The sequence below is a fragment of the Ambystoma mexicanum genome, chromosome 11 (assembly GCF_040938575.1).
Source record: "Ambystoma mexicanum isolate Mex_15411 chromosome 11, UKY_AmexF1_1, whole genome shotgun sequence".
Lineage (NCBI taxonomy): Eukaryota > Metazoa > Chordata > Amphibia > Caudata > Ambystomatidae > Ambystoma > Ambystoma mexicanum.
Window position 1 is genome coordinate 861,785,999 of NC_090934.1, and position 26,126 is coordinate 861,812,124.

A 26,126-nucleotide genomic window follows, 5' to 3' on the forward strand; every position below is an offset into this window, starting at 1 on the left:
CACAGGGGGTGCCTCACCATTTGAGGCTGGGAAGGAGAGCACTCTCCGCAAGATCCCCCCAGGGGTCTGGGCAAGTAGGACCGCAATAGGAGAGACTCCCCATTTGGGGACAAGGACTCCTGCTCCTCTAAGCAACTCACTCTGCAGTTCCCCATGATGGCATGCATGGGACTATCTGAGATGCAAAAATAGTTCTTCACAGAAAGAAGAAATGCCCAGTTACTCTAAAGGGACTCGCCCTGTAAAATGTCCAGGACATTAACAAGTGTTCAAACTATTGTTATCAAATGTGTTTATGAATTAAGCCTTCCTACGCTCACTTCATAGCGCATTGATGCCCACAGGCTGCTGTGCGCTTTACAAATCTAAATAAATAAACAACAAGTCATTGGAAAGAAAAAAGACGAAAAAAGAAATATGTTAAAGAAAACTTCCAAGAGCTTTTTTTAAATGTATTATTAATTTGATTTTTTGCAATGCAACTTTATAAAACTAGTAAATTTACCATACCTTTTTTTGAACCAGAATAGTTTGCAAGCACAAGATCTTCATTTTGTGCTTTATTTCTTCTTTGTAAGGAGAATTATTTGGTTTGTCAATTATACTGATTCCAAGGTATTTGTACGTATTAGTTACTGTTAGGCTTTGTCCATCATTTTTCCACAATTTTGCTGTTTTTTGTGCACACGTTTGTTTCTTCCCTAGGATCATTACATTAGACTTATTGGGATTTATACAGAGATCATTGTCTTTGGCATGTCTACTCAAGCCATCTAGTGATCTTTTTAATTCTATTGGAGTCTGATCAGTGATTACATGATCGTCCACATTTAGAAGATGAGACACTACCAATTCATTAATATTAGGAGGGAAAGATTTCCCACAAATAATTAATGATACCGCTAATATAAAAGTTAAATAGAGTCGCCGCAAGTAAGCATCCCTGTTTCAAACCTACATAAGTTGGTATTGACTTAGACAGCATTCTTTCTCTATTTAACTTAATTTGGATCATTGTCTCCGTGTATAATTGGTGGATCTAAATTAGGAGATTATCTGGGCACTTCTCCACTCTCAATTTGTCCCAGAGCTTTAATCGTGATGCGTTATCAAAGGCCTGTCTATAGTCTATGGAGGCGATGTAGATAGGCTGTTTGTGTTTTATGACTTGATGTTTTAATGCCTGTACAATCAGAATATTGGGTCCATTTCCCACTCGTTCAACAAAACCTGCTTCATTGGTTTCTAATAAGATTTTTTTTTAACCATTTGTTTAATTTTTTTAATAATATTTTAACAAAGATTTTTCTCATAGAATCCATTAGTGCTAATGGTCTATAGTTTATAGGGTTCAATAGATCATCTTTTTTGAAGACTGGTAATATAATAGATTTTCGCCAAGATGCTGGAATTTTGCCTGCATCTTTGATATCTTGATATAACTGGACAATTATTGCAGCCCAATAGTTTGAGTTTTGTTTGAGTGCGGCATTTGATGTGCTAAGTTTTTTAATTATTATTTCAATATCCAGAACATCCATGTCCAACATATATTTACTTGATTTATTTATAATAGATAAGTCGATATTTTGTGTTTTATCGTAGAAGAGGGTTGTAAAATGAGATATCCATCCCTCCTCACTTATACCATTCACAGAGTGAAAAGAGGGATTTGTCCCTGCACTTTCCTTTAATAGGGACCAAATCTATAAACTGGATTTCATAGATATTGTTTTTAACACGCATTCATTATCAGTCTGGATTTTTGGAAGTTAATTTTTATATTTAGTATTAATTTTAGCATGTTCTTTAGCATATATAAGGTTTTCTTTATTGGAGAGCTGCCGGATAGCTTTTCTTTTCGCAACCTTTGCCGCTTTTATAACAGGGTCGTAGGGTTGAACTGAAATGGCTCGCTGTTTGCCATTTGCATTTTTTATTGTTTTGTATTTACCCAATATGTTAATGTAGTTTGTGATCTTATTTAATATTATTTCTTCCAGAAGAATATTCAATTTATTATCAGTCCATTTGATCCGATGTAATCCTTTGTTCACTTCAAGACAAGGTTTATAGTAATCTTTATCAGGAGTGTGGGCACAAGAGCCATGTCATGGATAGAATATTATGATCACTCCGTTTAGTTGGAGTGACTTCAAAGCTCTCCACTATGTTCAAGTGGGGCTTTGTAATGTATGCATAATCTATTATTGCTTCTGCTAGTCCATTTGCCCAAGTTGCTTGTGGTGGAACGTCACCCTGTACACTACCATTCATCATGCACATATTTCTGTCTGACATTAATCTAGTCCATTTAATTTCTCGTGAGGTATGCACTTTCTTTTTCGCCAAAGGCAGACAGTGAATGTTTAGATCACCAGCCAGTATTGTCAGACATATATTGGGGTCTGAATCAATTAATTCAAATAATACTGTGACCATATCTAGAAATTCATCTTCCGGTATTACAGCTGGGTTCCAGTACACATTGATAATCGCCCACACAGTGGATCTCTGTTTGTTTTGGAAATTCTAATTTTAGGAGCTGTAGACCAGGGTAGGGATTGGCCCAAGATTTCAGGTTGCCGAAAGTTTCAATTTTTAGGGCGGTAATTAGACCCATCGTGGGTCTACCTGTTAGAGGTTTTATAGCCGGGACACAACATAATTGGTAATTTGGCCATGCTGGAGGAGAGCTCAACCAAATCTCTTGTAACAGAATTAGGTCATACGGTCTCAGGAGTTCATCCCACCCAGTTGCATCAGGTGAGTATGTCCTCTAGTATTCCAGCTCACTATGTTCAGTTGGCTGTCCTTTCTTGCATATGTAATCCATTTAGTGAGTCCATGGCTAGTTTCCAAAACAGCTTTGGTTAGCCATGACCATTTACTAATTTTACTTTCAGGCGTAACAGGAGATACCTCTTCGTAGTATACATTTCTCTGCAACTGTCCATTTTGACATTTGCAGTTGATCATTAATGGCATATACTTCATTGGTCGTATGTCATCTTTTTTGACAGAGGTATCGCATTGCCTTTGTTTTATTACTGCTTTTTTTCTGAAGCTTTTTTATATTTAATCTAAAACCTTTGTCTTTTAGATATTCCCTAGAGTCCCATATGATTTGTCTTATTGCAAGTGATGGAACATTGAGGTTTCCATTGTCAAGCATTCTGTTCTCTCTATTTTAAAGGTTGTCATGTCTCTGTATTGGATAGCTCTAAGTGATAGAATAGTGTGAAATGCTGCTAAGATTGTTGATCCATTTGGAAAAGGATCTCCGGGCTGCCTGTCTGTCATGATTATCATTAAGCTGTTAGACATAATTAGGTATTTTTCTTTAAATTCGGGACAGTCTATTGCCCCTTTCATGTTTCCCCTAAGTTTCCAGCAGCAGGCAAATTGCCACTGCTCTCTGTAGTCTTTAATTTGTCAAATCGATTTGCATGTGCGTATATTGAACACTCAGTTTTTTCGCACTTATTCATTTTTTTTTCTTTCATTGTGACAAAGTTTGGCTCACTAAAGTCAATTTTCGGTGTTTATTAGCTCACACACATTTATTTCTGACTCTTCAGTTTCTGCAACAAGGGGATCCAGCCCAATTGAGTGGGTAGTCAAGTTCATGAGAATACTCACGTCCGAGTCGTGTTCGCACTCTTGATCTACGCACTTATGAGGTGTTTCAGAGTAATTTTATCCCCTTTGTGGATCCGCTACTTTGCTAGTTATGTGACCGCTTAGGACTTTTTTTTCTCTCTTTTTTGTTTCATTATTCTGTTTTTCTTCCAGTAGTGAAATGGCTTTTACAAATTTATGTTTTCCAGAATTTTGTTTAACATTATTTAGGCTTACTTGATTTTTTGTCTTTTTACTTAATTTTATAATTTTTCTCTTGATTTTTCTTTTTTCCCCCGTAGGTTGGAAAAGATCATAGATTGGCTCAGAAGGCGCCTCAAGGTATTCAAGATCATCTGCAGGCGTTATAGGATGTGTGTCAACAATTATCATACTTTTCCACATATCCAATACTATAAGATCAACCTGTTCGGAGGCAGCTTCCAAATCTAGCGCCACTTTGCAAGAAGTCTCTGGTGCATTGCACATGTCAGGGGCTTTTGTTGGTAAAAGACCCAGCCCAAGTTTCATTTTAGCTTCCAATATTTCCATAACAGTCTTGCATATGGTTTTTGGACAAACAGTAGTGTTTTTTAATTCAAGTATGCCTATATTTATTTGATTTAACTCAGCTCTAAGAGTGTAAAAATTTGCATTTACATTTGCCAATACCTGAGTATTTTTATCAATTTTTTCCTCCATATGCTCGTATAATTTCGTCAGACTATAAAGGCCAGTATTCATGGCGGCTAAGGAAATTCCACAGGTGGGATTTATGGAGTTCTTGAAGCCAAATGAGGGTTGCGGAGTGGGTCTTAAATATGACATATCAGAGGAGGTGGAACTATCCAAAACCTGATTTACAGTTCTAGCATTCAATGTTTGAGGATATAGATAGGCTTGATTTGTTACCCAAATTGGTTGCAAAGTCTTCTTCATTTATATCATCAACAATCTGAGTTTCTGCAACAATATTAGCATCAACGAATGTATCAATCGCAACGGGAACATCCACATTATTACTACTAGTAAAACAGCCAGTGAAAACTTTGTTTGCACACACAACACCTCGATCAGGATCGGGTAACATAACAGAAGGGGTGCCAAAGCACACACAGGTTGCTGTATTTCCACAGTCGCCGCTTAAACATTTTTTCAAGCATTTTGTTGGATTTGTTGCCCCATTTCCAAATGGTTCTAAGGGATTCAATTTTGCTCCGTTTACAGGCACCTGAGAAAAAAGGGGCAGGCAAACCATGCTTTCATTCGCATGTACACTGACGTGAGCTACAAAAGGTAACAAGCTTGGTGACGTTTCACTCGTAAACTCATTTTTAACAGCTCTTCGTAAGGATTGAAAGTCCTGCGCATATTGAGAGTTGCAAATCAGAATGTCAGCGTCTGTTACAGGAGGGAGGAAAGCATTAATCGCTTTTGTTGACATTAGCGGCTTTAGGTTTTCACACAATACTGGTGGCTTAGCTACAGGCTTTTTATTAGAGTTCCAGTAGTAGCGAATGTCCGTACCAACCGATTTCGGGCAGGCTAAAGACGTCCCAGCTTGTTTTTCTCTCAAAGTTGTAATAATTGGAGGTGTCATTTTTTTTCCAAAAAAGGATTCATTTTTGAGGGGCCTATTATCTCTCTATTGATAAAGGCCCTAGAGCTGTTTGGCATAGCAGTATTAAGTGTGTAAATTCTGCTCTTCAGCTGAGCAGGTCTCTCCTTACCTCTGTAACAGAGATGCAGCCGACCGCGCAGAATTTCAAGGCCAGGGGTGGAAGACAAAAGGAGCGAAAACAACAGACTCACTGAATGAAAGAGAGTACCGAACAGGGAGGTCGACTGCCCGGCTGCCCAGCTGAACAGCCGTCACCCTAAGTCGGGACTCACAGGTAGCGCGTGTGCAGGTAGCGTGCGTGCTCGTGTATTTGAGGATTGCTGGGACAAGTGGGCAGAGCCTAAATCATAAAAAGCAATATATCAGTATTTTAGTGGAATAAAATGCTTCTTAGAGAGTCAATATATAGTATATGTTCTTCCAGGTAGCCTATCAGGCTCAATATCCTTAAAGTAACAGCGTCCAGGAGAGTGAGCAGGAAGCAGCAGTAAGCACAGCGGGCACAGCCGAACAGTCGACACTCTCAGTCGGCACTCGCAGGTAGCGCGCGTGCGCAGGTAGCATGCGCGCTTGTGTATTTGAGGATTGCTAGGACAAGTGGGCGGATCCAGGCTCAATATCCTTAAAGTGACCGCGTCCACGAGAGTGAGCAGGAAACAGCAGATCCTTATCAGCAGCAGTAAGCACAGCAGGCACAGCTGAACAGTCGACACTCTCAGTCGGCACTCACAGGAGCTTTTTCTTTTGCACACCCCAAGACAAATAAGGGTTGGGGGGATGTTTTGTACTGATAATAATGCAAAGAAAAGAAAGTTACATCTAAATAAAAAACAATATACACAACAAGATACATTCTTGGTTTCTTCAAAACTGGCACACTGTTGTGTAGTATTTATTGTAAGGAACTCATGGTGGCAACAGTAAAGACAGACACAAGTGATCACAGTTCAAGGGTGTTTATTAAACTGTATAGGAAGGTTGGAAAAATGCCTAATCTAAACCTAAATCTAAGATGGGAGCAAGCTTTGACCATCCAACAAAAATAAGCCAGTCCTAGTGACGTCTTGTCAAATAAAGGGGGCTATACTAAGAAAAACCTATTACCTGTCCTTACGCTAAATACAAAAGAGTGTGGGATAATGTTCACAAGAAAGAAGGACGTGTATAAAAATAATAAGTCAGGATGCGTTAGCCGGGGTTCTCCCTTCCCCACGTTTTAAGCATGGGACAAGGTAGGATTCTGGAGCACAGAACACTCTCGGGGCTTCCCAGCACAAGCCAACAGTTCCGCTCTCCGCTATCAGGGCCTTCGGTGTTTAAGTCTCTTTTCCACAAAAATGTTGCTTGCCTCCGTGGACCTGATGTATCCAAAAAAAAAAAACAAAGAGTTCCTTTTCACATGCTTGTTGGGTGATGACTTTTCACCTCTGGGTCCCCTTCTTCCATGCTCAGATCCACAAAAAGTTCCTTTCTGCTTGTATTTAGAGTGACAATGTTTCACCCCTGGGTCCCCCTCTTCAGTGATCAGACTCCTCTCGAATGTTAGCCTCCGTCTGTCTGGTTTACTATTGCTTGGTGATGGTTTTTTCACCCCTGGGTCCCCCTCTTCCGGGCTCAGACCCTTCTCGCTTCCTAGCCTCCATTAGCCGGGTTCACTACAGATTCTCAAAGCAATCTCTTCTGTGAAATTCACAAATTCTCTCTGTCTTTTTGAACAGTTCACTGTGGACATCCCTGTGCCGGGTTCACTCGTCAACAACACACTATTCATTGGGACTTCAAGCTATGCCCCATTTTCATCGGCATCCCCCCCATCGGGTTCACTCTTGCCAACCTTGTCATTCACCCAATTCCTTGATCAGTTCTTACAATGCGGGATTCACTTACCTTTGCTTCACAATCATCTGTCGGTCAAAGACTTTTGATTGTACAGGGGATTTTACTAGACCCCTGTATGACCACTTTGACCCTTTTCTCCCACCTCCTCCGGAGGCCTTCTGGTAACGGTAGTTTCAACAATAGGGTATTTACCCATAGGGTCCCAAGTGAGCACCCACGTGATGCCTGACTCTTCTGTAGCTGGTTTTCCCCTTTCGTATTAACAGTTCTTTGTATTTTCTTTAATAAGCCGTTTGCTACTTTGGTTCAACACAGTTCGGTTTCTTATCCGCTCTCCCCTCGACTCACCGGCTGTGATGAACCGCTTGGCTGTTCTTGTCTCCGAAGTGAAGGCTGGTATTACGGTGGCAAGCGTCTCTCCCCGGCTTGGTTATCAGCAGAGGAGGGCCCCGTTGTACCGTTGACATCTGCTGCAACACACGCTGGCTATTGTTTGCGGCCTTACAATTTCTTCTGCAGAGGTTTCACAGGCCTGGTCACTTCTCTCCTTGTCACCCTCTTGGAGCGCGCTGTCTTTCTCCTCCTCTTGAACTGCCGTGCTGAGTTAGCTCTCTCGTCATGCGGTCTGCCTTGCTCATATTGTGCTCTTGTTCTCCACCTTTTATGCCTGTGTGGAAGGTAAAGGGCTTTGGTGTTTGTCCGTCGTCTTTCGTGGTGTGTTAAAGTGTTTGTGTCAGAAAAGGAGGTTAGGGGTATCCGATGTGGTAGGCTGGGGAAAAGGTGTTATAAGAAGGTGGATATCGCCTCTCACCGATCGGTGTCCCACATCCACTCCCTGAGGACCCGTCATCTAGGTGATCCTCCCTCATTGGTCCAGCCCTAGGAACTGGATCCAATAACGATGGCTGTGTCCTGGCCACCTGGATGACAGATCCCTGGGAGCTAGTAAGCGAGACCCCTTCAGGTTTCTCACAGTATGCAGGCACACTGTATTTCGCAAAAGCACTCCACCCTGGTGGTATGTTCGTTATCTATCGTCCCTTGCTGACTCTAGAAAATGACCAGAAAATATAAACTTACTAACTACCTTGATCAAAGGGTTGCCACAATGACATAATGTAGATAACATGGAGGATGTTTTACAGAACATTGGATTACAGAACATTGATTGTTAGTTGCCACTTCCTCGTGTCGATGCTGTGTGCGAGTCAACCACATAGTACTGGTGTCAAAAAGGCTGTCACCTGTTGGTCAATGAAAATGTGTTTGCAAACGTTTGTGAACCACTCAGGCAAATGGCCTTTGCTGAGCAGCGGCCCCCTGTCACAAAATATCCCTTCATGCTGATGCGAGTCAGCTATTATGCGATTTCCTCGAGTGTGGGAATCGGAGGGAGCTGTGTTAAGCAGCCTCTGGTCCCGCTCTGCAATAAATAGTGAATAGATTTGCACGACCCGCACTCCGCACTGAGCGTGCATGTGCCGGTTGCGTAAAGCCATCAATGTTGCTATTGAATTTCATGAGTGCCATCTTTGACCTAGTGTAAAGTAAAGTTAAAGTGAATGTGGATTCGCATTCATGTCATGTGTCACAAAAATTAAAGGTTTTCATAGTTAATCAAAACAATTTAAATTCCTGAAATATAAATTCACAGGCTAAATTCACATGCTATGCTTTCTTCAGCATAGGCATTATTCAATTGTGAAATCAACATACTCAAAGCCATGCAATGTACATGATATGAAACAAAAATAGTGCATTCAAACCATGAGGTCATGATTCTTGTGTGCCGACAGCATTTTCAAAAATAGGGACCATTAACAATGGGTTTCGTAAATGCTGATCATCAAGCATAGGTACTGGGATCTTATCTGAGATGCCGAACAATAATAAATCCATAAATTGGACTGAAGACAAAGTTAACATAAACAATGATAATAAAGAAACTGAATCTGTGTCTTTAAGGACAACCCTCCAATTAATTGGAACAGGGAGATTTAAGAGAGAAGACACACCAAGCCAAAAGAGGGAGGGATGCATACACCAGGGAGGGGAGGCCCACTGAGAGCATAACACAGGCGATTGGCAGAGCTGACGAGAGCCGGGGAGCACGTGAAGTTCAGATCTACTCTGAACGCCGTCGATGAAGAGCCAGCGTGCAGAATCGATGACGAACCGAAAGTATGGGAGCCCAAAACCTTTTGAGAGTGACAATGGAGACGTCATGGCAGCAATATTAACCTACCAGAGGCAATTTATTGCATATAAAGGCGCCCTATTGGACTGGCCGTTTGCTCTTCTAACAATTCTAACAGTATGTGGTGCAATGAGCTAAAGTGTGAATTTCCAATGTAGATTTTGTATAAGCCACACTGCATATCATACCCAACCCACTCTATACTACGGGCAAATTTACAGTGTACTCCCTGTTAACCCCACACTGCAGTTATTGCCCGACTGCCGTAAACTGTAATGCCTTCATGCCCTTTCTGCAATTACCTGCATGCTCTCTATAAAATGATTTACCTGCCCATCCCTCACTGGAATACATACCCACCACCATAAATCCCTACCCCCCCCCCCCCCAAAGCAATGCAACCTACTGGACTCCGCAGCCACAATGCACTGTTTGCCCAACCCACCCTACAATCTCTGCCTACACCACAATTGACGACCTGCTCATACCACACTGATTCATGCCATCCTGCACTGTGACATCTGCCCAATCAACAAATCGATGACTTGTTCTTGCCATACTGCTTGAGCAGACCTTCTCTCACTTGATGACCTCTCAGTGCAATGCAATTGTGACATTTGCAACATGTACCCCAGCACTAAGCTACCTGTTATGATACATGCCGGACAACACCATGCAACCTTCTTATAGTAGTTTTTAACCCCACCAAACCCTCATCTCTAAAACCGACTACCTGCCTAACTCCACAAAGCATCTCCTACTCACACTGTTCACCAACCACTGCCCTACCTGTCACCCCTCACTGCTTAATCTGCAAAATATGCACTGCAGAATCATCTCACCCCTACATCACTACTACATCACACTGCTACCTGCACATCCTTGCTGCATTACTTGCTCACCAAATAATACATTGCCTGTCTTGCAAAAATGCACTACCCGTCCACCCCCACTGCAAAATGGGCACATCCAATACCAGCACTAGCACCCTATGCATACTAAACTACCTTCACATTACAAACAGCACCAACACCTACCCCACACCGCCTGTTCACCCTGCAAGAACGTCCCACAGCACAATGAATTGCCTGAGACTTCCACATTGTGATCCATGCCCACTTGCACTGTGACACCTGCCCCCTCCGGACAGCATGGCTCGACCACCTCTTATTCCATTAATGCTCTACCTCAGTACACTACCTTGTATGTGATCCCCACACAATGCAATGAAACCCATATGTGCTGTCTGCACACCAGCACTAAACTATCCACCCTGAAATATATGCCGAAATTACACCACACTACCTGCTCATGTAAAACAGCATACCTGCTAACCCCATAAGTCACTGCATGCCCCATAACTACCTGGCAACTCCACGCCGCAATTCTACACTGCTCCTTATGCCAGCCTACCTAACACTACTCTACTGGCCAATGGAAAAGTGGAATAACTGCCCACCCTGCATCATCTGACCACCATGTACTGTGGTGCCATCTCATCCAACACTGTACAGCTGCCCACTTGTCGATCCCCTACCTTCCCACTATGCACTACCTGCATACCCACTAGTGCTAACCACACAAATCGCTGCCTACATGCCTCTCACTGCGCTGCATACCGAACAATCCTTCCATGATTCTCAACACCGAAATGCCCACCCCACAACTGCACCACCAGCCCAAACCATACTTTGGTACCTAATTACAGTACGCCACCTTATCCCCACACTGTACCGCTCAACATGACAATGTGGTATCTGCTTACCATGCATTGAGCTGACAACAATATTCTACCTGTCCACCCCTCACTGCATCACCTGCCTCTACACTATTCTCTGCTACCTACTAATCCCTCAATGCATGACATTCCCACCGCAGATTGTAATACCTGCTTTTTGCACCCTCCATGCCCATTTACCAATAACTGCACTACATGTCTACCCCCCCACTGCAGTATATGCACATTGCAAACTGCAGACCATCCGAAAACCCACTGCAATCACTTCCCTATTGACACTGCATTACCTAATCAATCCATGCTGCACTACTTGTTCACCCACCTTGACCTATTGGTCCACCTCACATTGTACTAAATTAAAAAATAGACACTGTGTCATAAACTCACCACACACTTACAATAACTCACCAACCCAAAGTGTTTTACCAAGGCTACAAAGACTCACTACTTGTCTACTGTTGTGCCTTTCCCCAATTGGCCACCAGGTTAGTCAATGAGTCTGTAGTATGTATAACCCCCTTGACTGAGGGAGTCAAGTGCTTACTGTGGCATCCTGGCCTGCATAGTGACTGATGACACGAGGTCCTCCAGGGTGTTGCCGGTAGAACTTGCTGATGTCGTAGACCTTCCGGTTAATGACCAGCCAACGCTCCCCAGGACCGGAGCAGCGCTGCACCTCAGCCCACGAGTACTGCTTGCTGCAACACTGGACCGGACTGGCCTCGCCATCGCCATCACTGCTGTGTGCTCCGGAGCCCATCCTGGAGAGAAAGGAGAAGTAACCATCAGGGGGATCTCAGACACACTTCTAAACCTGGCCTGAGAACCCCTGGGGACAGACATGCGAACAACACCTCAAGGCCAAACTTGAAACCACAGGGACCAGATCTCATAGCTAAATCTCAAAATAAAACAAACAAATCACTGGAGACCTACAGAAATAAACTTCAATGCCAAACTGGACATCACGGGACCATGCCTAAAAACCACACTGCATACTAGACACCAAAGGGATCCAGCAGCAGGACAGAAGCACACAATCAAAACTGACTAGTCTACAGAAGTGGTAAACTCATTATATACCACAGACATCGACCTCAGCACTGAACTGGTGTGGAAGGCGCCAGAAAAAGGAGTTGAACACAGAGGTGGCATGATTCAAAGTGAGATTATTTATAAGAAAAGAAAACCTAACTATCCCTAACTCTACAGGGATATCCTACCTAATAAACAATCACCTTGGGTCAGCCCAGTCAGAATGTCCATTCAACTAATAAATCTGCCCTACGTCCAAACTCCAAATCTAGCCCTACCACTACTAACACAAAATCACTAAATACTATTCAGAAGGATGATTCCCTCCTCCTGATTAACACAAGGCTTTGGCCTTCCAACACTGAACACTGAATTTAAATTGAGACGCCAAGAGGCCATCTCCTTTCTCCTGACTCATTTCCAACAAGGATTTCAAAAGTTTTAGCTTGTCTATTACTCTAGGGTCTGATTTGCCAACCAGGAGAATGTCTCCCTTCTCCTGGCATTTTTTTTCCCCTTGGTATGATCAACAAACACTTTTAATCAGCCGTTTAAATTATGCCAGTTTCCCCAGTAGGTGTTGCACTTTCCTCCTTTGCACCCTGGGTAATGGTCCAAAGAGGTTCTCTTTGGTTTTCTAAAGATTTACAAATTATTCCCAACTTTGAACAGTACCTCTCTTGATGAGATTGGTATGAGGGAGTTTACTTTTGACCGACACTGCACTGTTTTTTTCTTCAGTAGTTTGTGCACTGCTACTGTGACGAGTGAGACCACTCCTGATGTCGAGATTAGAGTCATTTACACCAGTGGCTCTATCTCCACCACTAGGCCAAAGGAGATGATGTTCAATACACATTGTTTCTTTCAACAGTAGCCTTGTCTCTGCCACTGGGCCGAGGGAGATTACTCCTGATGCACAAAGTACCGTTTATTTCACCAGTAACCTTGTCTCTGCCTCTGTTACTCCCAATGCACAGGTCACAGACTCTTCCACCAGTAGCCTTATTTCTGCCATTGGGCCAAGGGAAATTACTCCAGACACACAGTTCACAGTTTCTTTCACTAGCAGCCTTTTGCTCCGCCAACCCTGTATCCACCAGATCGCCAGTGCCTCCCTTTAACTTCTTCTGGGCTGTGGCACGTCGCTGGTTCTTTTTTGGACTGGGGACCATGTTGGCAGCTGCTCTGGTTTTTCTGTTCCGTTTCTGCTGTTCTGCGATGGCTCCACGGTCCTTGTCTCTGTATGGTGTCAGCGTAGTTGTTGGACCAAACGGTCCACCTCATTGAGGGCATTCCGCTGTTTCTCTTCTCTGGTTTTATAGTCAGGTCTGCTCCTGCAGGACTCTCTCAGCTGGGTGCCGGTGTCCTCAGTTCTGCAGTCTGTCCTCAGAGTTTGTAACTCCCGTCTGCGGTCTGCTCCACAACTGCTGCTGTTCCCAGCTGGACTTGACACTTTGTTTAGTGCATTGTATCTTTTTATACAATGTTGCCAGTTCCTCCCCGGCGGACTATTAGAGTCCTTTATCACTTTCAAGGGATTGATCTTCATGTCTCCTCAGGGCCTCCTCGTTCTGAGTACTTGAGGAGTCTACCATGTTACAATAGAACATGTTAGCACTATGAAGAGTGTTATAAGACTGTGGTGGGTAGCGTGGGTTTTCAGATGGAAGGGGCACAGGGAAGGGAACCACAGAATGAATGTCTCCAACCCTAAGAGGGGAATCCTCCCCTGGAAGGTCCTCCCATGTGTTACCACCCCAAGGGGGATTATTGGTAAGCTGCTGCACCACCCTAACGTTACAGGGAAGGTCTCCCTCCTGGGGAGAAGTGATGTCATCAAAAGGTTTGTCACTGGACACCACAGGGATTGGGTTTTAGAGCCCAGTCTTACATCACAGGGACCAGATCTAACAACAAACTTAATACCTTACAGACCAGATCCCAGATTCACACAGGAAAGCTAACCTATACCATAGGAATACAACTTCATAAGTGGACTTAAAAGCCTAGCTTGACATTACATGGAGAAAATCTTGCAACCAAATCTGACAACTTAGGTAATAGATTTGTGGACCGAACAACAGAACTAGGCAAAACAGCAGAATGAACCTCAGAACCTGGCATCAAACCAAATCAAATAACAGAACCATACCTCAAAATGAAACCAGGCACCACAGACTGGATCTCAGAATCACATATTAGAATTAGAGTGGTCTTCTGACCGAATCTCAGAACTAGGCCTGCCACCTGATCTATAACATTAGCAGCATGTTCTCTTAAACTCATCTGACAACCTGTGCAAGATCAGACGTGACACCAGAGAAAAGAGTTAAAAAAAAGTTCCTAGCAACAGTGTTCAGACTTCAAAACCAAACATGAGACGACAGACAGCAGGACCAAATCTGACACAAGCGGCTGTACTGCAGAACTAAACCAGATACCTCAGGAATTAACAAGACACCACCCTTGAAACTAAACCAGGCTTTAGAGACTGCACATGCAAACTAAACCTGACAAAGCGGCTGGTCCTCAGAACCAAACCTAAAAACAAAGACTAACACAGAAGAAAATCAGATACCCGAGAGGCAAATCTTCCAAAACGGACATGACATCACATGTCTTTGGACCCAGATAACAGAACTGAGCCTAACACCAGAAAATAGGATCATAGGAATGAACCTGGTACAATAAGGACTTGAAGCCAGATACCAGACATCAGACCTGAACTTGAAAAGGAGCTCCCAAACTAGTGACTAGCCCTCAGAAATGTACCTGAGCCCAAAGATTAGAACTCAGAAACAAACCAACCAGGGACAGGCACTCAACTCCAGAATTAATGGCACACAGTCCATAACGTATCCCTTTACTTGTCACTAGAGAACGAACTTCATAAATTAACTTAAAACCAGAGACCAAACGTCAGAATGGAGTATGCAAACAGGGACTTCACCTCAGAACTAGAAACGGAACCCCCAAACTAAACCTGACAAAAGTACCAATACAGAGAACCAACCCTGACATGAGGTGGACAGACCTCACAACCAAATAAGTCAACAAGGCCCTGATATCTTAATTGAATTTAACAGTATCAATGAATCAGGATGCAAAATGGGCACTCACCACTGGCTAGTGATATTTACCTCTTGGCAAGTAAGAAATTGTGTGTATCTATAGAATTGAGGTGGTAAGAAACTTTTTTTTATAGCTGGCTAGTAGCTTGCAACTTGAAGGTTTGCCCCTTGGATGAATTTCCAGAAACAATTCTGAAACCGCAGAATCCAGCCCTCAAACGCAAACCTGACATCAAAGAAAAGCCATCAGTTCAAATAATTACACCTGAGGTAATGTCTCTCAGAAGCAAACCACATACCTGAGACTAGACCTCTGAACCGAGCCTGTGACCAAAGATCAGACCTCCCGCTGGTCATGACACCAGGACAATACATCAGAACCAGAGCAGACTCCACAGTACCAGATCTCAGAAATGAACCTGACATGGAACACAAACCTGACACTGAGAACAGAAATAAGAACTACACCTAGCACCAAGAATCACAACGTAGAATTGAACCCGACACCAAGCATCAGTCTTCAGAATCACATCCATATCCAAAGGGACCGGAATTCAGACCAGAACCTGACACAAAAGAATGTACCTCAAAACCAAACCTCACACCAGCGATGATCCAACATTAGAACCAAAACCGAAAGCAGCAGACCCATACCTCAGAACTAACGCAACAATAGGGACTGGGCCCTCGAACAATACTGACATCTTATCTACAGAAAAAAGGACTGTCCTGGGACTGGGCCTCAGAGCTAAATATGACATGAAACCAGATCTTGGAGCCAAAAACTGATTCCCCCAAATCCAACAGATGGCCAACACACACACTTGATGCCCCAAAGGATATGCATAGCCTCACACCATGACTGTATAGGCAGCTAATATACCCCATATTGGCAAATAATGACTTACACTGCACTCAATGCTCGACATCTGCACGTGATGCCCTACAATAGCACTTGAAGCCTCACATCTGCTCCTAATGGCTGACATATGAACTGGATGCCCGATGATCCCGCATGTCTACACATGATACCTATGATGATGCCTGAAAACCTTGGTGATGCTCCTCGTGCAATACATCAAGGCCTAATTTCCCTGACCTGGTGTCCCACAGCAGCATCCATGCCCCACCTGATCCCAACACAATGACACCTAATGCTCTTGAGGATGCCTCAAAACCAGACATTATGCCTAAAATGATCCCTTACACCAACACCTGATGCCCCATACCCATGCCAGATGCTACATGTTGCCCCATGCAATGCCCCACATCCGAACCTGTTGCTGAATCTATTTCCATGAATTCACCTACACATGCCCTTCAGGGCCCAGATAAGGCCTGACATCCGCACCCAGCCCAGGTTCCTCAGCAGATGTTCCAAACAATACTCCACATCGGATCGTTATGTCCTAGAAAATGTGCAGACCTTATGTTCTACAAACACAAGTGATCCTACGCTAAGCCGGCAATGGGGCATTTCATCATTTTCAATTGAAATGGTTCCCTATGCTTTGGCTGCTTCCCAACAAGCAACCCCCACTCCCTCTGAATAACCAAAAATACAGGTTATTTGGGATGTCAGCTCCTCGTTCCTCTCCGGGTTGCTTTTCTTTGTTCTGCTATGCAGAGGACAGAAAACATTCATAAAATAATCTGGCAGGCTCTACAAATAATGTAACTCTTTGGTGTGGAACTTGGGTCAAAACCAAGGAATACGCCAATCTCAATTGGCACTAGGAAACAAATACACTCCATTATCATCTATGCACCAGACAGCGACACTCTTGAAGTCCTTTACCTATGAACGATCACTGGATTCAAAGCGCAGACATGCAGATCTCAAGCTGGGGCTTGCCAGGTACCTCCCCTAGTCTTTATTTTTCTTTGCATTCTTTTTATTTGAAGTCTGGCACTAACTACATACAACTTAAAACTACAGAGCGAGTCTGCAAAGAAAAAAAAATACAGCACTGGGTGAAATACTGTCACCACACATGACATGCGTTAACTTTATTAAGGCATGCAGAAGCTCTAGGTTGACAAGTCTTTATTAATAAGGAACAGCTTCAAAGATGAAAGTCGAAATCTCAGAATGATTTTCCTAAACGAAGGTCAGTGTCACTTAAACACGACTGTTTCTGCCAGCTACGAAGACGAAACAAAACAGATACGTTTCCAATCATTCTTATAACATATTCATTAAGGGGTGACCATGTGCTCTGGCCATACCAACTGAAACGGATTGTGCCCCACGAAACGCATTTAAAATGGTGCCACTACGGATTGGATTTGACACTCAACACCAGCTATACCACATGCGTGCATATTTGTTGGTGACATATGCGGGAGGGGGGTTCTGAAATGGTCCCCCATCACATCTTCGGTCGGTCCATCCACGTATACCCGACATCCCAGCAAAACACTATCCTCCTCCTCCCCCTCACGCCCACTGAAGCAGAGAATCGCCAACATCCGCGCAATAACTCACACCCTCATACCTGATGCCCGGGCCCGCATCTCACACTCCAGATGATGCGCCTACAGAAGCCGCACCTGATGCGCCCACATTCAGAGCGCGTGACCCGACCCGGGCCATGCTTCACACACGCACCTGTTATCAGTCCTTGTGGCACGTAGATCGCTCAGCCGCGCCCGACCTTCCGTTCGCAGCGTTCGGCATCAGGCTCTAGCTGCGGACCATCGGCATATGCCGCCGGAGAAAGGCTACCATCATACGTCGACTAGAGATACAGAGGCCACACCCACTTCAGAAGAACACGCCCCCATAACGGGTTAAAATATACGGCTCCAGGCTGCTCACTGCCACGCCTACCGCTCAGCCATAGCAACTTCAACAGAAGACACGCCCACTGACTAAACACTCCCGCCCGGCCTCTTCACAGGACCGCCTACCACAGTCAAAGACCACGCCCATCGCAGCACTAGTCCGCCTACCGGAGAAAGCTCCGCCCACCAGAAGCGCACCACCTGTTCTGTGCTGTTCTATTGGCTGAGGCAGATCACTCGGAGCGCGCTGGGAGGGGTAGGTACCGAGTTCCCATTCATTGGTGTTTTACCAGCTGCGTCAACTGCAAGAACGTAGTGGGGGCAGAGGGCCCGCTTCTGTTTGCTACAGAATGCAGTAGACAAAGGAGCCGCTTGCACTATATTTTAGGAGGTAATGTGTTTCACACTTACAAAGCCAGTGTTTGGTCGTCAGTCTCATTCAGAGCTTAAGCTTTAGTCCCACGGCGGGGCACGGGCAAAGGTACTTTTCTACTTTTGAATGCAAGTTTCAAAAAGTACTTCAACATTACGATCCCAATACCACATATACGCCATCAGTGACAGAATGTACATATTCGCAGAAAGGTTTCTAACAGAAAGTACTCCAAAATACCACCCCACACCCCAAAAAAATATTTCGCTCTCCGATGAAAGAGTAGCAAAAGCCAGAGCTCTTCAGTTGGTGAACACAGTCCTCAAAGACTGTTCCAAGAGGAGCATGCAAGGTGTGTAAAAGGGGAAAGAAAGGCGGTGGGGATAACGGGGACAGTTCCCAGCTATATTAAGTACGGCTAGGTTACAGTGAGTGCCTCGAGACTGCTTAAAAGTGCTATTGGGGAAGACAAGAGAAGTAGGTAGGCTATGAGAAAAAGCAGTCGTGGTGCCATAAAATTCAAGTAGATAGCACCAGTAATATCTGCCAAATGGTCTGCATGCATGAGTATTTAATGGCACAATCTGCTATATATGGAAGATATTTGTTTAAGATTTTATTTTCTTCAACCAATTCACAATAAATACATACAATCTGTCATATAGTGAGAGTGCCTGACAGTAGGACGGCAATATCTAGAAAATGGTATGGCTTCTTTGGCAAGTAATTTCAGTAGCTGCCTTGGTGTGTGTGTACCTGGATATATAATGATAACTTCTGGCAAATAATTGCATGCCCGATGGATAGCTCTTGCAACATGCTAATTTCAGGAATGGGATGATTCCATGCGAGAAGTTTGATACCCTGATTGGGCCGACTAGTTCCTTCATCCTTCTGTGGTCTGTAAGGCAAGTACCATCAGTGGGTTATAGCAGTGACTATTACATAGTTAAGAAGTAGTCCATCTACATGAAGCTTTATAAAAAATCACCAAATTATTATATTATGATACAAGTTGTGGGGGAGGACTGGTCCAAGAAGACCCCCCCTCGCCTACGCTTTCTCCCCAGGTGAGGACTATGGCTCTTTTGGGCGTCCCCTCATGCCACCCGGGCCCAGGTGGTGGAGGGTTCACCCACTGGAGACATTGCCCGCACGTATTAACTGCCCACATGTATTAAAATTTAGCTAGGCCCAGAAACCATTTTGTCTGGAAAAGATGGTGTGAGCTCAGCGCACTGCAGCGCGGCCCCCACCCTTGGAGGGTTTCAGTCATCCTTGTTGCCGCAGCACCCTGGCAGATCCGCTGCGAGCACGTTCCCACGAACAAGACGGACATGAGCTAGTGTAATACAGTAACATTGTAACAGTTCACCTCCCGCAGTATCATCGCTCCCAGCATGACCCGGCCAACAGGCCTAGGCAAATGAAAATAACAGTAAAATGGTCGTTAGATGACAGACAATCTTTGTATATTAATGTTGAGACTACTTGCAAGGGATGCTTTTCTTCCATAAAATCCCTTATATTACAAAAACCTGTAAGATGTATAATTACAAGAAATCATGCTCCCATGATATAAGCGATGGTGAGCCTATACCATTGCAGTTGGGTGCCAATAATAAAGGAACGCACCAGGAATCTGTTTGTTACGTGTATGACTGGAAAACTTACACCCCATGGGCTCGCGCCATAACTGAACTAATGCTGCTAGAGAACACAAGAAAACAAATGTAACCATACAGAGGGCCCATGTGAAGGATGCACGGAAAGGCGCATGTCATGTGTGCATGTCTAGGCCCCACATGTACCACCACAGTTACGAACAATTGGCGGGTTACTTTCTATGTTCTCCACCAATCCTAACTCTACCTCACTTACTGCAAATATATATGCATATAACTAAATACTGTACTTGTTAAAACATAATGTATAAATAAGGTGCTCAGGCTGGGTATAATCGAGACACATCCAGCAAAGGTTAAATGCATGTATTGTATTTGTTTTGAATAAGTATTATAGAGTGTTCAAATGTTTGTGATGTTTTTACCTAAATCGGCAACACACGAGTGAGATACCTTTGTGAAATACGGGCAAGGCCATTCCCCCTACCACCCTGCGAAGGCTGCCAAGGCATGAGAGCAGAGACCGCGCCGCGCTGCATTACCTCCCCCAACTAGACTGGAGCCGCTTGAAAGACTTGTAACCCCCTCTGTAGCACCCAAGGCCACCACCCGCCACCTGCATTATTTACAGCACAGCAGTAAACCTCTGCCTGAACACACGCGCCCCCTCGTAAACCTCACAACCCACCGGACCATCTCAGACTTATGGCCCTGTGCAATCAGGACACCCAACACTTTGACAACACACAGCGGAACATCCATAACAACTTCTAACAAGGCAGAAAGACATGTACCGCCCGTCCCAGGCCCCGAAGCTTAGCCCCTCGACCTATGGCCCTGGTCAACAGGACACTGGTAACCATGTCCTGACGTATTACCTCCAGACCCCTCACAAGGTACATTCCTCCTGTGTTGCATTAACCTGTTGTATAACCTATTGAAAGATTTACTAAAGAAGATAATATCAAAATGCCTGAGTGACTGCGGTGTGCATGGCATAGGGCTAATAAGTCAGGAAAAGACATTCGTCTCTGCCACCGGCCGCGATGGCCCCACAACACCGCCTGGATGAACTCCGCCACCCTGCCAGGCAGAGCCCAACCCACGAGGCTGACCGGTGACGTCTTCCAGCCGAAGCCAACCGCATCGCAGCAGCACCTATAGTTAGTCATCGCCACCCAATCCCATTGAACTTGTGCCCCCTATAGTGTGTAGGTTTTTATGACGTCTTTTGTAAATATATACGCCTGTCTTTGCTATTGTCAGACAGAGCGCTCTCGGAGTTTGCAGAGTCCTTTGCATGCCCTATTCTGATTGATAAACTCCCATTTACGCTCACCCGCACTCTGTCTTGGCCTTATTCCCATTTTGGGAGAGTCCTTCATTGTCTCTCATTGCGGGGAGGATCGTGCTGTTTGGGGACGCTTGCCTTCAGTGGTGACCCCGATAGCGTGATATTATTTCTTCCTAACTCATTATAACCGTCCCCTTTTTGGCACGAGAATCTCCGGTCGAAAAGGGATACGCACGGTGAGCCGGCTCCGGGAGGCTGCCCGCCAACGGCGACCGGTACACTAAGAAGTGCGCACTCAATAGAGAAAGGGTACGGGATCCCGGTTGAAAAATCCCCTTTGAGTACCGCTCGCCGGAGTCGGGGCTGACTGTTGAGCTGATGGCGACACTGCCTGGACGGACCCAGTTTCGGAGACTATCGGTTCAAGACGGGCACGTGAGTACTGAGTGTGAGCGATTGTAAAGGGAGCGGGGAGAGAAGTGTAGGATAGGGAACGAAAAGGGGGTACGAAGATATACTAAAGATCATTCTGAAAAATTTCCTTTCTTTTTCTTTGCATATGGCCATTAGGATTACGAGGTGAATAAGAGATAGAAGTGACGGGAACCTAGCTCCGAAAGGGGGTGGAAGGCGGCGCCGCATAGTGCTATATTGACTAGTACTGGGAATATATGACGAAGTGAAATATAAGATAAAAGTGTTCAGCAAAAGGGGGCACTGAGAATATATTAGTGATCGCTATTACTTCTTTCTTTTCTTTTTCTTTAGGGGTAGGGGAAGAATAAAAACCAAGATTAGCACGAACTTGGGAAGAAAGTAAGAGAAAAGGGGGCCTACTAGAAGGGGGAGAGCAGGTTAAAACATATAAATATATGCATATGCGCATTCATCTATCTAAGTAAGACAGACAGGGACAGCCGGCTAGGGAGGAAAGGGAGGGCAGCGTGAATGGTGTACTGAGTGTTACCAAGAGGTGTGTGCACCTCGTATGTGTCATGGGGCAATTTGAGGTTGCGAATGTGTAAAACGGCTATAAATGTATAATTGTCAAATGGTCATGGTAAGTGTGACCGGATAAAACTTTTTTGAAGGCAACGGTGATACAGTGACGTGAGTGGGTGCCTTTTGATTTCCGGGTTGATATTGTCAAAATAAATGATGGGTTGCTCTTGTATGTGTCCTCCAAAGAGAACAAAGTAGAAACTGTGTACAGTCAGTTTCGTATTGTACAGTCGAGGGAGGGAGAGCCCAACCGAGCATAACATTGAATGTGAAGTAGAATACGAAAAATAATATTGATACTACATTACCATTGGAGTTGCAGACACACAGAGACATATAAGCACTAGGAGGGCACAGAGATGGGGGCTGAAACACCCTTATCACATATTTGTAAGAATCTCCCAGGGTACGCAGAGCGGATTAAAAAATATCACGACCAATGGGTAACTGAGTTAAAAGGAGAGGGGTTACCCCAGATATGGCCAGAGGGAGGGTCATTTGATAAAAGCGTTCTGGATATGGTGGTCACATGCATTTTCTTGAAGTACAAAGGAAAACAGTTGCAAAATAGAAGGGAAATATTAGATCTTTGGAGGTTATTTGAAGAGATACCACCGCCTAAAGCACCAGTAGTAAATCCTGATCTCCCATCCACTACAGACAATCCACTGATGATACAGAAAGATATCAAAGAATTGTCAAGTGTAGCGCCACCAGTAGAGGTAATAAGTTTGTACCCGATATTAAAAAAGCCTGTACCCGCAGAAGGATACAGTGATCCGACGTATGTGCCTCCCCCGACAACCCCTACACCCCACCGGCCCACTGCACCCCCACCATATGAAAGTACAGGGGAGCGGGGCCAGGCGAGTACACAAAGGTTGGACATAGAGAAACTCACAGATGATTTACAGTCAAGACTCTCAATAGCGAAAGATGAGCTCTCAAGGATAAAAGACATGTGCGGACAAACAGCACTTAATGCGACTAGATCAGGGCGCACGTCTAGAGCGCCAGGCGAGACAAGAAGACCAGAAGAGGGGTGGAAGAAAGGTGAGATACTGTTCAGAATTGAGGAAGAACCAACACGAATAATTGAAATAGAGACACGTGAGGGAGATACTGACAATGATGAAAGGCCTATGGGGGATAGAGAGGAATTACTATGCGACATAAGGGACGAGTTAGAAGAAAGCGACAGGTTGAGCATGGCTATGGGAGGGGGAAGCGAAGGAGGGGATGGCACATGTTCAGTGAGAACACTGGACGATGAGTGGTCGGGACGACTGAGGAACAGAGTGGGAAAAATGGCATCACTAGAAACATCAGCATCCAAATCGGGTCCGGGTGCCATACAGAAAGGAAAGCTACAGCTTCCGTTGATACACAGAGGAGGAGGGAGACCTAACTATATCCCATGGGCACAAATGGACAAAGCCAATTTATTAAAGCTATTGCCCCCGTTATCAGGAGGGGCAAGTAAGTGGATATACGCCTTTGAAAAACATACTGCTGGGGTACCTCTAGCTGTAGGAGATGTGAAAAGTCTGCTCGTATCAGCGGTGGGCGATCAGGCTGAAAGAGTATGGGTTAAAGCCGGTTTCCCAGGAGTTACGTTAGATTGTGACCGCCATGATGGGGCCTCCTTCAACACAGTGCGGGCTAGGGTGTGGGACGCCTTACGCGAAACATTTCCAGATACACCTGACTTACAGTCCGTGATGCAGTGTACAATGAATGAAGGGGAGGAGGCTATGGATTACATTTTTCGGGTCCAAGAGATGTGGAGAGTGGAGACGGGCACGCCTTGGTATCAATCGACCTCTTTATTTTACTTCATTATAAAAAGAGGGCTCCCAAAGGAAGTGCAGAAAGCGCTCGACAAGATAGCAGGTATTGAAGCAAAGGGATGGCCAGAAATTCAGAGCATAATAGTACACCATTGTAAACGAATAAAGGAAAGGGAGAGGGAGGTAGCTCAGAAAAGATTGGCAGACGAAGCAAAGTTAGTACAGACAAAATTGGTGAAGGTCGCAGCGGCAGTAGCCGCACTCCCACACAGCAGGGAGGGAGAAGATGAGGAGGAGGGGCTGATAGCAATACAGGGAAGGATGGCAGCTAATTGGGCGGGAGCAGGACAGCGGCAGTGGAATGAGCAAGAGCAAGGTGGAGGTCCGCAGTGGCAAGAGTGGACCCCTCGAGGGGGACGAGGTGGGTACAGGGGCCGAAGAGGAGGAGGAACGGGGTATGGGGGAATGGGAGGAAATGGATGGCAGGGCCCTAGAGGTGCACAAGGAAGTTGCTGGAACTGCGGGCGATGGGGGCACTATTCTAGAGAGTGCAGAAGCAGACCCAATAACGGGTTCCAAGAGGTAGAACAATATGGCCATCCCCACCCAGGAAGCCCATATGGCCTCCCAATGGGACAACAACAACTAAGAAACCCAAGCCAAGGTAATGCCGGCCAGCAACAGGGACCCCAGTATAGAACACAGAACGACCCACAAAACATGCCTAACAATGACAGTATGCAATATACACCAGGCAACCCTTTCGCGACAGCAGCAAACGGGGCCCCTGCACCAGCACCTTACAACGGCATGTCAGTGGTCTCAGGTAACATATTCAATGAAGGGGGGGCGATGAGACACCCCGCATAGGACAGCCCACAGAGAACACTTGCGTGTCCAGTTCTATCTACCACCTACAGTGCAGCAGAGGAACCATTGGTAGGGGCGCAGATAGGAGACAGGCAATTTGTATTCATGGTTGATTCGGGAGCGGAGAAATCATGTGTCAGGGAGGGCCGGTTCCCGTTATCTAACAGGAAGTTAGAGACGCAGGGGTTCTCTGGGGCTGTAATTGAAGTTCCTTACACAGAAGTTTTGGATGTAACAGTGGGGGGCAAGACTGTAAAGGCACCCTTACTGTATTATGAACAGTCCCCGATAAATTTGCTAGGGAGGGACCTTATGAGTAAACTTAACATGACCATATCATTTACCGAAGGAGGAATAGTGTGTTCTACACCCGGGATATGCCCCTTGCGTGCAATGTTGGTAGTGCAAGCCTACACAACCACACAGGAAATACGAGGGCTGCCACAGAATGAAGAGATGTTTATTGAAGGGCTAAAGACTTTGGCCCTTATAGTTCCAGAGCTAAAAAGCATGGATTGGAGGATTCCAGCAGAGTTCCTCTTCCGCCCCATCGTGTGTCCAAACGCAGCACCAGGATCAGTGGTGTCGTTGGATTTGCACGCTGTGCAGGTATCAACGAAACGGATCGCTGTGATTGGAATGGACAGAGAAGGATGTGAGTGGCGCACAGTGCTGTGTACAAACGCCAACCTCGCCCTACGCGAGGTAACAGATGAGGATCTCTTTTCAGACACAGAAACAGATGGTGAGATAGTAATGGAAATAGCGATGCCCTGTGACATTTTGATCCAAGCCAGAGAGATCCCCGTCCAACTGATGGCAGTGGTAGGAACACCGCCGTCATTTTTTGATGACGACATGAGGCTAGTACCAAACAATTTATGGACAACAAGCCCCCATGATGTAGGGCTGTTGCATGGAGTACAACCTGTGATAATAAAACTAAAACAAGGAGCTATCTTACCCCGAGTCAAACAATATCCGTTGTCCCGTGAGGCTGAAGAAGGGATAAAAGAAACGATAAATGCACTACTAGTACAAGGGATAATAGTGCCTTCAATCTCCCCATGTAACACATGTATTTATCCAATTAAAAAAGCGAAAGGGGGATCTTGGAGGATGATACAGGACTTACGCCCCCTCAATGATGTAATCCAGAAAGAGTTCCCTCTAGTCCCGAACCCTGCATCAATACTATGCAGTATCCCAAAAACAGCATCACATTTCACAGTAGTGGACTTGAAAAACACATTTTTCTCA

General features: G+C 44.9%; 1 protein-coding gene across 1 annotated transcript in view; it reads right to left on the bottom strand.

Annotated features, from left to right (window-relative positions):
• Positions 1-17,875, bottom strand: part of FADS1 (fatty acid desaturase 1) — a 185,273-nt gene extending 167,398 nt beyond the window's left edge. Inside the window, exons 1-2 of the mRNA XM_069623891.1 lie at positions 17,737-17,875; positions 11,561-11,777 (exon numbers count right to left, since the gene is read on the bottom strand). Coding sequence (XP_069479992.1) covers positions 11,561-11,776 — 216 coding nt within the window. The 5' untranslated portion in view covers position 11,777; positions 17,737-17,875. The remainder of the gene's footprint in view (positions 1-11,560; positions 11,778-17,736) is intronic.
• Between the last annotated feature and the right edge of the window lie 8,251 nt (positions 17,876-26,126).